Source organism: Molossus molossus, unplaced genomic scaffold, assembly GCF_014108415.1.
Source record: "Molossus molossus isolate mMolMol1 unplaced genomic scaffold, mMolMol1.p scaffold_m16_p_3, whole genome shotgun sequence".
Lineage (NCBI taxonomy): Eukaryota > Metazoa > Chordata > Mammalia > Chiroptera > Molossidae > Molossus > Molossus molossus.
The window spans coordinates 4957297-4969339 of NW_023425366.1; the positions used below are offsets into that span (position 1 = coordinate 4957297).

General features: G+C 50.5%; 1 protein-coding gene across 1 annotated transcript; it reads right to left on the minus strand.

Annotated features, from left to right (window-relative positions):
• Positions 1 to 1170: 1170 nt before the first annotated feature.
• ISL1 (ISL LIM homeobox 1) lies at positions 1171 to 11642 on the minus strand. Its single transcript, XM_036280109.1, has 6 exons — positions 11355 to 11642; positions 10335 to 10524; positions 7492 to 7751; positions 5494 to 5780; positions 4130 to 4297; positions 1171 to 2168 (listed from the first exon to the last, which is right to left on the minus strand). The coding sequence occupies exons 1-6, from the start codon at positions 11380 to 11382 to the stop codon at positions 2052 to 2054; spliced, it is 1050 nt and encodes a 349-aa protein (XP_036136002.1). The 5' UTR covers positions 11383 to 11642; the 3' UTR covers positions 1171 to 2051.
• Positions 11643 to 12043: the final 401 nt, after the last annotated feature.

Genomic DNA, 12043 nt, shown 5'->3' on the forward strand with positions numbered 1-12043 from the left:
AACATTTACCCACCCCTGTGTGCTGGCTCTGGGGCACGGGAACTGCTGCTAAATTCCGGGGGGATTCTCGTTCAAAGAGCTAGTCCTTTGGGTTTGCAGGGCGCGCGACCCCCCACCCCCATCCCGCAAAAGGCGGTTCCCCAACGCAGCCACCGCCTTGCGCTCGGACACACCCAGTCACCCCTCCAAGGGTTTGGAATTGGCACTGGGGGAGAAGACGGGTGGGGGTATAGGAAACAAGTTGGGGACAGGGGGTGGGGGGTGGGGGAGAGGCCAGAAGACGCACAGGCTGACTGGTCTGGGAATTGCTGAGAAAACTCTCCTCTCTCGGCCTGTTCTTCCTTCGCAAATAAAGCAGCATTTCTCCATCGGCTGACAGCCGCCACGGGTAAATAATGGTCATACCTCACTGGCTAGGCAGAAAGCCTCTTTTAGCAAGAGCTTATGCTTGAAATATGGGTCATTTCAACAATCCTAAGCAGGAGACTTTGGTATAAAGAACGCACTTACTCTAAGAAAATAAAATAGTGACTCAATCAAACCCCATTGGAAGCAGGGCCCTCTTCCTATTTGGGGTGGGGTGCGGGGTAGGGCAAGAAAAGAGACAGGAGGAAGGAAAGGTGGGGGGGAGGGGGGAGGCCAGAGAACAGCATCTTATTTTCAAAAACCAGTAATATTTTTACAGCTGAGAGCTCAGGGCTTCCAAGTAGGGTTGGTCCCGCCAGCAATGCAAACTCACAAATGCAAACGTAACTATTTGCAGGGACTCAGGAGGCCTGTCAGTTTACCCCATCCCCATGCAGTTCTTAATTTCAGACACTTGAACGGCTTACTTGTAAACATATAAAAGAGGGACCCTGGATCATTGAGTTTATTTATTTATCTATGCCAAACGTTTATTAGTGAAATAGTCCTGAAGATATAATCCTACATATGGCGCTTTGATTTCACATATTTATGAAAAAAAAAAATGACAAAACACATAGAATTAGACATAGAATTCAAAGACCACGGTACAACCTTTATCTTCTTTTTTTTTTTACTTCAGCAAACAAAAAAAAATGTCAAATGACATGAAAAGTGGCAAGTCTTCCGACAATAAATAATAAATTACTTTATAATTTTTGCAATGCAAGAGCAAACAAAAAAAAAAAATGTTTCCTTTTTTTCCTCTTTATTTCCAGAGAGAGAGAAAACAGTCATTGTAACTGATAACTATACACATCTTTGGGGGAGAAGTTCTTGGACAGACACAAGTCAAACACAATCCGAGACGCTTGTGGCGAAATAGAGGTACCTTGTTGCAATGCTTTAGAAGTTGGTTTTTAAATCTGGATTCAAAAACCTTTAAAGTCGCTTCAGACTTCTTGATAGAGGATGGATCTCAAAAAAAAAAAAAGAAAAGAGGGGAAGGGAGGAGTCGGGGGCAAAAGGAAAAAAGAAACCAGCTACAGGACAAGCTAAGAAACCCAGGATTTCAATTAACCCCTTGTTAAAGTCAACTGAAAACATGGCCAACCGCGCAGCTCCTTCCTGAAAGGGCTCTTTCAGCCAGTTTCCCTTCCTGCTCCTCTGCTGGGCTCCTGTTCGGCAAGCCAACCACCAGCATAGAAACAGCACCCTTCAGAATAGGATGGACCAGGAAATCTGTTTCTGCCTTCCTCTGCGTGTGCGGTGAAAAGAAACGCTTTTTTTGAGATCCTTGAATACAAATCCTCTACGTTTTAAAAACGTCTTTTTTTTTTTTTCTTTTCTTTTTCTTCTTTTTTTTTCAGTACTCCTAAGGTCACTGGATAGCGTGTATGTTGGGTTTGGGTTTTGTTTGTTGTTTGTTTTTAATTCTAGTAAAATCCCATGATTGTCTTCACAGTGTTGCTACCATATTACCTTGTCATTAAAACAGACCGTGCATTTCATGGAGCGTTCATTCCTCAATTCAGTTTTCATTGACTGGGTCGTTAAATACGTTTGTTTTTCGGAGTTCAACATTATAATTTCCCACTGTCTCCAACAGGGAAAAAAAAAAAAAAATACAGCTGAGTGAGTGTTCCTCATGCCTCAATGGGACTGGCTACCATGCTGTTGGGGGTGTCCGGGAGCTGGGAGGACATGGAAGCCACCTCACTGCCCGTGGAATTGGAGCCCGGTCCTCCTTCGGAAAAATTGACCTGCACAGAAGGTTGAGATATGAATAAAGGAGGCTTTGATCATACTCATTAAAGGATCATAAAGTCGTCACACGTGTGTGCGCACACAAACATCTGTGTGTGCAGACAGATAGGTAGACAGAGACATCCAGGTCTATAATTCAATTTTACAGGCTTAAAGAAAGCCTACACAGGAAAGAAGCCGAGGAGAAATCCTCTCGCTTTCCCATCTTCCAAGAGACCTGTTTTAACCGAAACTGAATTCCCAACATTATGTTGCATTAAATTATTTAAGAACAAATGTGTTTCCCACTGTAAAATGGCATCTCGACTCTACCACGCATGCTCCAAACAACCATCCCGCTGGCTACGTGTTGCCCTGGGAGCAGGCGAGTTCTCAGTCTCCAGGCATCAAAGCCTCTCTTCTTGAGTTGGAAAATCCGTCACACACGCTGGGATCGTGTGTCGGCTGATTCCGAGGGGGCTCCACGGAACAATGATGAACTCCTGGGGGGCTCACAGCTTGGGGCTTGCTTCCTTGTTGGTCCTGCTGTCTGTTGGCCTTTCTCTTTCTCTCTCTTTCCCTTTAAATCAGGCTCTTCCTTCCGAGAGGAGACCCATATATTATAACGTCATCGCGTTCTAAATATCTGGCTCCTTTTGAGCTGAGAATGTACTCTGCTGCTGTGAGGTTCCCGCTGCCCCCAGCCCCCACCCGCGCCTCCAGCTGGGTCTGCACTTCCGCTCACCAACCTGCCGCTGAAGTTTCAGGACTGCCCAGCACCCTCCCCTCCCTCCCCTCGAGGACCCGGGTTTCATGCAAATAAGTCATAAGATGAACCTGGCTTTAAAATAAGTAATTTTTCCTAATCCCAGGGTCTACTTTCCTACCTACCCTATTAAACTTTCCCACTGTGAGGTCAAGGGACTTCTCAAATTTTCCCAGGCTGACCCACTTAAAAACATCCACCTGGGCCAGTCCTTTGTAACCACTGGCTTTGGCCCATTACCCAAGTGTTGCCACAGAGGAAGGACATGCCCTCCAGGTAAATGTGAGTGTAAAATGCTCACCTCAACAAAACCTGCATTCCCTTGGAAAGGAACACATTTTTTAGGACAGATCTAGTGTTACGGAACAAGATTCTCTAGGGCTGTTTACTGTTTTAAGAAAACAGATCTTATGTGCACATACATCACAAGGGACATATATTTAAGAGTCTTATTTATTTTGACCCTTAAGCCTTTTGTAGGCAAAAGGCGACTTCGCCCTTTCTTTTCTGGATGAGTCAAACATATTGGTGCTAGAGAGATTTTCCCATATTCGTTCTGATAGGTAGAACACTCGTTCCTCTTGCTATCTACACGGGCCACAGCAGTTTGTCATGACGTATGACATTTGGACTCATACACTGAAAAATGTTTAAGCAGTCCTACATTTTAGAGTAAGACCGTCCCAGTAAAAGATACAACAACAAAAAGCATGACAAAGGCACCTACACAAATGCCTGCTGCCCACTGATGATTACGCATGTCAACATCATTAAAATTGCTTTGATTTAGGTCCTTACGTACTCCGTTCTCTAGGAGCTGAGGAGGGGGAAACGTGCTAACTGCTGATTAAAACGTCAAGGTGCTCTCTCCAGCCCCTCCCCACTCTCAAGTCCAAGGGGTACACAGGATTTTGCAGCCCTGTCACCTCCCCATGCATGTCCATTGGGTCAGGCACCTTGGAGTTAATGCCTCGAGCAGGACTGATGGAAAATCCTACCTGCATGGTCAAATGATGAGCTCTCATTAAAGAGACTCACAGAAGGCTGCTGGCCAGCTTGCCTCCTTGTCCTCAGCACCACACAGCCCTCCGAGCTCTGCCCATCCAGGGCCTGGGAGGCCCTCCCCCACCCCAACCTCTCACAGGGGGCAGTTAGACCAGAATCTCCTTTCTGGTGGAGCCTCAGCCCCTCACACTGGGAGCTGACACTTACCAGTTGCTGAAAAGCAGGCTGATCTATGTCACTCTGCAAGGCGAAGTCGCTCAGTACTTTCCAAGGTGGCTGGTAACTCTGCACCTCCACCGGGTTTGCCTGTAAGCCACTGTCATGTCTCTCCGGGCTGGCAGCCACCATGGGAGTTCCTGTCATCCCCTGGATATTCTGTGAATAGCCACCCCCACCCCCCAATCCCAACATGTTAATGAGCAAACTCCCTCCCTCCATTGTCCGCACAGGCTAAACAAATATACCCAGGCATTATCTTATCTATATTGTGGCCTTTATTGACTCAGCAAAGTTGCTGCGTGTATGGATATTAGCAGGAGTTCAGTTTTGTTTTACTGTGTTTTGTTTTTCTGCTTCTGTGGGCTGGACTGAGGTCTGCTAGGACCTCACCAAACCAAAGCCTACTGTGACTCGCTTCTTTCCCTTCCTCTCAGCTTATCCCACCCCCTCCCCCTCCCGTCCAGGCCCCGAGAGCTGAGGCAGGGAGGCCTCCCTTCACGCTGGACTGGGGATCCAGGGCAGCTTCAGGGAGATTTTCTCCAGGCCGCACTCCCTGCAGGGCCACCCCCGCCCTCCTGCCTGTGGGTCTGGCGGCTATGGCGCTGTTAAGCACTAACCAACTTAGAAAGTGCCCTGGCCAGCCTGCCAAGTTTAATGACGGCGGGTTTTATGGCATTTAAAAATAGGGCCACCGCAGTAAAAAGCCAAAGGAAGAGAAGGAACTCTTTAGGTTAATTTCACCAGAAGGCTGTGGGGTGGGTGCTGCTGGGGACCAGGGAGAAGAGTGGGTACTAGAGCCAGGGGCCTGACTTCTCCGGAGGCCTGGGCTTGACCTTGAATAGAGAGTGCTCTATTTTTGTGGGTCACCTTGGGGGACCTCACAGGCCTCAAAGTGCTGCAGAAGGCCTAGCCAGGCATGGGGGGGGACAGGGGGTCCCAGGGTGACCCACCCTGTGGAACCCTGGATTTCATTGGAGCCAAAGGAATTGTCCTTCCTCACCAGTGCAGGGAGAACCAAGGACCTGAATGTCCAAACCAGAGCCAGGTCCTGCTGATGCCTGCCCAGAGAGGGCTCCCTGTGGGTGTGGATGAGGATGAAGGGCAGAAGCCCACCCATGCAGACTGGGGTTGTGGGTGGCCACTCCAACCGGAAGAAGGGTCCCCAGCCCCAGGCCGTCCTGGGTTGCCTCTCCCTGGGGTTTGAGTCGGAGTGAGGAGCTGCCTGTCAGGGCTCCTGGTCCGAAGCACAAGCAGGATGGAAACGGGCGCCTGCCAGCCAACCGGAGCTCCCAGCAGGCACCTGGCCTCCTCGGCTGCCTCTCTGGGTCCCCTGCCCTGGGCCTGGCACTCACGGTTTTGTCGTTGGGCTGCTGCTGCTGCAGCTGCTTCATCATGATGCTCCGCTTCTTGTCCTTGCACCGCTTGTTCTGAAACCAGACCCGGATCACGCGGGGGCTGAGGCCGGTCATCTCCACGAGCTGCTCCTTCATGAGCGCGTCGGGCCGGGGGTTGGCGGCGTAGCAGGTCCGCAAGGTGTGCAGCTGCTTCTCATTCAGCACAGTCCGCACGCGGGTGGTCTTCTCCGGCTGCTTGTGGACGTGGGGCCGCAGGGCCGGCTGCCGGGCAGAGATGGGCTCGGCTGCGGGGTAAGGGTGGCGGTGAGCGCAAGCCGGGGTGCTGGCCCCCCGCCCCCGCCCGGGCAATGGCCAGAGCTTTGAAGCCCGGACCAAGCAGGAGCAGCACAGGTAGAATAAAACCTCGCTCTCTAATCTCAGAGGTCAAACTGAGTAATCCGCGCCGGAACGCAGCCTCCGCCCCTGCTCTGTCAACACAGGGGTCGCAAAGGAGCGCGTCTCAGGCCTGTCCCCCGCTGCGCGCAGCAGGACTGGCATCTTTCCGCGTGGCTTCTCCTTCCTGGCCTTTTCTGTACCCAGACTGGAGCCCCCCCACCTCTGGGCTCTTGGGCAAAGGTCAGAGGGTACCAGGGAAGGGAAGGCAGAACACTCCAGTGACAGCCAGAGACACCACAAGCAGCCAGGATGTGTGCAACACGAAGGCCGGGGAAGAGGCTAGCAGAAAGCCTTGACCTTCAGTCTCAGACGCCACTCCGGCCAAAAGGCTAAAGAGATTCAGTATTCTGGCCCTCTCTCTGCTCCCTGATCTTTCTCGGTGCTAAATCTACCTGGTTGTCCCTAACACGGGCTGAGCCCAAGCGAAGGAAACTGACTGGGCTGCCTGGCTCCAGACAAGGACAGCTGGGAAGTGTCCTCTGCTGACTGTCCCAGTATTCCAGCCTCCTCTGTTTTCCTACAAGCAGAGGACAGGTAGCTCCGAACAGAAGCTGCCGCCCTCTGGCACAGCCCCCTGCCAGCAAGTGACAATCCCCCACCCCTGGTGGAATTCTCTGTCTTTTTCTCAGCCAGTGTTTAGTGGGAATTGATACTTTAAAAATGTACCAGGGCAGATCTATTCATGACCGGAAGGCAGGATTGGAAACATTGTCTGTCTTCTTTCCCGGCCCCCTGGGCGACCTGTTTCTACTCTCCTTCCCGGGGAAAAGGCTCTCTGATCCGGAGGGTACAAATCCCACACCTTCCTGAACTCCCTAGGGTCAGGTCAACACCTAGGGGGTCAATTTAGTGTTATAGCCACAGGCCCAAAGATGAAATTCTCACCAAATCACTTAAAATGAATGGTTTAAAGAGGCAGGCTCCCTTTAAAAGGCAATTACTGCAGATTAGCTTGTTGACAGTTTTAAATTACAGCCCTGTGCAAGGGCGTGCAGTTATGAAGACTATCTTTTCATGTCCATTTTCTCACAAAAGGATAAAAATAAATTTTAAAACTCTTTTGGAGTGTGGGGCAATTGGCAAGGAAAGGGGATTTCAGAAGCTGAAGGACTTGGGGCCACCCAAACTCCCTTGGCCTGGCCAGGAGTGAGCCCCGAGGTCCAGAACTCCACCCCTTTAATTAGGCAGCAGCAGGGCGCATACCTGGCGGAGTTGTTGCCCGCTGTAGGTAAGCCAAGGCTTGAAGGCCAAGGTGAACTGAAGTACTGTTCGGGCGTGTGTGTACGTGTGTGCACAAGCGGTGTACGTTCATGTGTACCATAGTTAGACACGCAGCCCTGCAGGTGTGCTGGCGGAGGGAAGGGGACAATGCGCGCATTGAACCTCGCGGGGAAAGCAAAGCGACCTGAGCTCCCTGCACTTCAGCTAACGGCCGGCCACCGCCGCGCCAGAGAGGCCGGTGGCTGCAGGGCCGCAGCGGCCGCCAGCGAGCAGGGACCGGCGGGCCCAGCCGGGCGCCTGCCTCCCAGCCGGCCTCCCCCGGGCGAGGGCGAGGAGTACCTGCCATTTGCAGCGGCCGCGCCGGGTGCAGGGGGCTGAGCGGGTCCCCGGCGCCCAGGCTGGCCCTCTCCACCACGTCGTGGTCCGCGCGGCAGAAGAGCCCGTCCTCCCGCAGCGCGAACTCGTCCCCGGGGATGAGCTGGCGGCTGCAGGCCACGCAGCGGAAACACTCGATGTGGTACACCTTGGTGCGGGCGCGCATCACGAAGTCGTTCTTGCTGAAGCCGATGCTGCACTTGGCGCATTTGATCCCATACAACCTGCGCGGGCCGGCCCGGCCGGAGAAAAGCACAGGGACAGCGGTCACTTCAGGCGGTCGCTGCCCCGCCCGGACCGCCGACTACCCGGCCACAAGGCCCTGAGCCCCCGAAATCCGCATTAAGCAGGCAAGCTGGGAACAGAACAGATGTGATTAGGTCTCGCTCCCGCTCTTTCTGTCCTTTTTCCTTCTTTTGAACCTCTCTCTGTATCCAACTCGGACCTTCTAGTTCCCTGAGTCCGCGCCAAGGACATTTGTCTGATGTACTCCGAAGCCGGGCCGGCTCGAGCGAGCAGTCACACAGTGGGTACCCGCTGGCCCCACACTTTTCAGAAATGCATCTAAGCCTGCAACCGTAAGTCCCCCATCCAAGTGGAAAAGAGACCGGCACCCCCCACTCGGTGTGCAAACACACAAATGCGCCAGCAGAACGACAAAATGAAACCGGAGGGTTTCCAGATCCATTTCTGCACGAGCCCACGGCAGTGCTGCCGGAACTCGGGATTTCCCGCAGGCAACAATGCGAACACAAAGTTTCCTTTGCGGTCTTCTTTTCGTTCTTGTATTTTAAATCTGCTTCTGCTCCCCTCAATCTTTTTCAAGTGGCCGAATTATCTACCTGTTTCAGTTTGCCTGAGAGCAATGACCAGGCAGGAAAATGAAAAGACCCACTTCTGAGGTCTCCCCCGTGCTGACCTCTCCTTGGCGGTTCCATCTCTGCGACCCTGCCCTGGGCCCCCTGCATCAGCAACAACAGGAGCTGGGGCCTTCCTGCCAAAACACCCACCGAGAGCAGTGAGGGGAGCACTTCACTCCCCCAAGGGGAGACAGGCAGTGGGAAATCTAAATGACCTCTCTGTTCTGCTTTTACAACAGGGTTTCAAAGGACACACACACACACACACACACACACGAGTTGAGAAGAGTGGAGAGGAAAAGGTAAAAGCAACTGGCTCCTTCTACAAACTGGTATCCAGAATTAGGCACAAGTAGGTCTGTATGCAATTGAGCAAAACACTATCTCCAGGGGAGGAAAGATAGGCTCCAGGAGGTGGGAAGTGAGCTCTCCCTCGCCAGAATCTCCAGTTCACACACCAATCAAGTAAACAATGAAAAAGGCTCATTTGTCAGAGGTTAGAAGGTAGATTCAAAAGTTTTGCCTCCCTCCGCCTACTCTATGTGAGATCTTCCATTTCATAGGATGAGGGCTTTACCTTGCTTGTGACCAAACAATTTGGAAAACCCCTCCCCCTTTCTAGGTTCTCCTCTTCCCCATTTCCTCCCACTCTTCCCCACCTCCATCAAAGTGTTCATAAACTTTTTTTTTTTTGCACTGTTCAGTTGTATCTATCAAGATTCTACTCTCCACTTCATGCCTGTAAAATAAGAATAAAAAATTCTGGACACTAAATGAGCAGGAAAAAATTATAAGTGCATACTTAAATCTTGACTAAACTTTAAGTTCTCAGCTACAGAATCTCCATTACTTACAAAAGCTATTTTCTTGTTAATAGCCACTAGAGAAAAAAATTTAAAAAACATATACTTTTGATATTTTTTAACATAATAGCAAAGGTGTTTCTCTTTTCTTCTGTTTGTTATTGAAACAATAAAATTTTCTTTAGAAATTCGACTGGCTTCCTAAGGCAGGAAGTGAAGTTTCTGACACATATACACAGGTCAGAGAAAATGTGAGATTAGCAAAGTACGAAGTTTAAACGCAGAATAAATTAAAAGAAAATAGACTCAGAAATTTCCTTATGTGGTTTTAGTCTTGTCAATATGGACAATTCGCTCATTTTATCAGTTACCAGATTTTAATGTGAGAAAGGAAGCTGTTCAATTATCTAAATATACCAATTGTTCGTAGACAGATGATGGGCAATTTGATCTGCTCTGTCTAATTCATCAGCTCAGATAAGATAAGAAAGAAAAGACAGTCAGATGTCACCAAAGGGTTAATATTTTAAAAGATTAAATTTCCGGTCCTTTTGCAGAGAATATTTGGGTTGGTTTTTAAATTTTCCAGGTATAAACTCTTAGCCTAAAAGTAAAAGACTGTTTGCTCTTTCAAAATGCATCTTTAAATATGTTTAGCTCAAACTTTTATTTCGTCCATTACATTGACAACTCCAAAGAATTTGTAAGTTGCTAAGAAAACAATGAACTAAAATAAATACATAGAGAAGGAGAACACTGCACAATACAATCAAAATCAATCTTTTATAAAATTTAGAAACCCCAAATTATCCATCTTTAATTTTTTTGTTTGTTTTGGAAGTGGGAGGGTAAAAAAGAAAAATAATTTGGGCACCACAAATTCCAAGAGCAATTGAACAAGCTTCAATATCACACAATTTAAGAAAACCACTATCAAATTTTGTGGGGTTTTTTTCCCCCTAAAAAAGTGAGATGAGCAGCATAGTTTAATTTATGTAATATACGTTCAGGATAACTTTTGAACGCCAGACCCCACTACCGCAAACTTCGAAAAAAGGGCAAAGTCACACCAAATAAAAAATAAGGAGTGGGGAGAGACAGGGGAATCGCACAAAATTAAGAAAGCAGGAGATAAATGGCATACCTGATATAATCTCTTTTACAGTAGGTTTTCCCATCTCTAACAAAGCACGTACAGCTCTCGTCCAAATACTGATTACACTCCGCACATTTCAAACACGCCGCGTGCCATTCCAAATCCGGAGAAACCCTCAGAATATACTGATCGTGAATTTGATTGCCGCAACCAACACATAGGGAAATCAGACGTTTTTCTGAAATGAAAATAAATACATGATTGACTAACCGTTTACTTCCTACAGAGATAAACACACTTTTAGTGTCGTTCTCTTATAGGGCGTACTCTGGGAGATTTTGCCCCCCTTTTCTTTCCTTCTTTTTCTTTAAAGAGCACTGCACTCCGGAATGGTAATTGAAGTGTGCTATCAAAACCCTGACTCGTTTTAAAAAGGAGGTGGAATATATGTAAAATGCAGATTTGAATAGTCTACATTTGTAAGCCTAGCACACAATCAAACCCGTTCATTTTGTGTTTTCTTTCCCTCCTCCCTCTTTGCCATAACCACTCTGAAAGATTATGGATAAGTCAAGTCAAAGAAAAGGTTTTGACTAGAAGCGTTAAGTGAACACAGGGATGTCTCTATTTTCCATGAAGCACGCTCTCAAATACTACCTAGGACTGGATATTGTTAGCAAGAGCACACTTCAATACAGTTGTCACTCGTTCTCTTTTGCAAGTCTAATGCTACTTCACGTCTCCGGGCATTGTACGTGCAGGCAGACCTCTGCCACAGAATAACCTGCAGAGAGCTCAGGTTCCTGGGGAGGAACCGGCGCTGAGCACCAGAAGGCCAGGGCTTGGGAGGGCACACAGGCGAATTCAAACACAAGGTACGACCAGTTTCCCGAAGATCAGAACCGACAGCAAAGCATGCAGGCGTGGCGGCGACGAGAAAAAGCCACCTTCTCTCTCTCGGTCTCTCCAGGCGATGACTCCAACTCCGAAGAGCCCTTGGCACCCGTGCCTGAGAGACCCCCGCACAGACCAGCACACCGAGCCCCACAAGGTAAAAGAGCCTCTTACTTTTTGGTGGATCTCCCATGTCTCCCATATCGGTAAGAGGGAGTAATGTCCACAGTGCAATGGTGGTTGGACAGTTGGTGCCCAGCCCACGGACAGGATGCTGGCGCTGTGGCTAAGTGGGAGACAGTGGCCCGGGGCTGCCGAGGCTGAGCAGCCGCTGCCCGCCGCGCCGCGCCCTGGCGGGTCGGGAGTCCACTTGGAGCCGGCGGAGCAGGCGGAGCGGAGGCGCTGCGGCGGCGGCGGACTCGGCGCGGCTCGGCACCTCTCTTCCTTATCTCTTACTCAAACTTCTCTGCTCCAACTCAGCTCCATCGCCATTGGTCTGACGCAGCGCGCGGGGACGTCAGGCGAGCGCCGCGCCCATTGGCTGCGGGGTGCGCGGCGCAGCTGTTCTGATTATCATATTTCAGCCCCGCCGCGGCCGTGCGCCACTGCCCGCGCGGCGAGCCCGCGGGACGGGATTAGGGCTCCCCGGCAACTCGCTCGGGATCGGCCTCCCCGGCGCCCGCTGCCCGGCGCCAGGCTGCGGGCCGCCCTCTCCTGCTGCTCCTCCTCCCGCCCCCTCCCTCGCTCCTTCCCGGCCGCGCCGCCTGCGCCCTCGCCGCCCGGCGCGCCGCTCCTCCGCCCTGCGCTCCTGGGGTCCCCGCCGTCCGGCTGGCCGTGGTGCGCGCGGGCCTCACTTTTCTGCC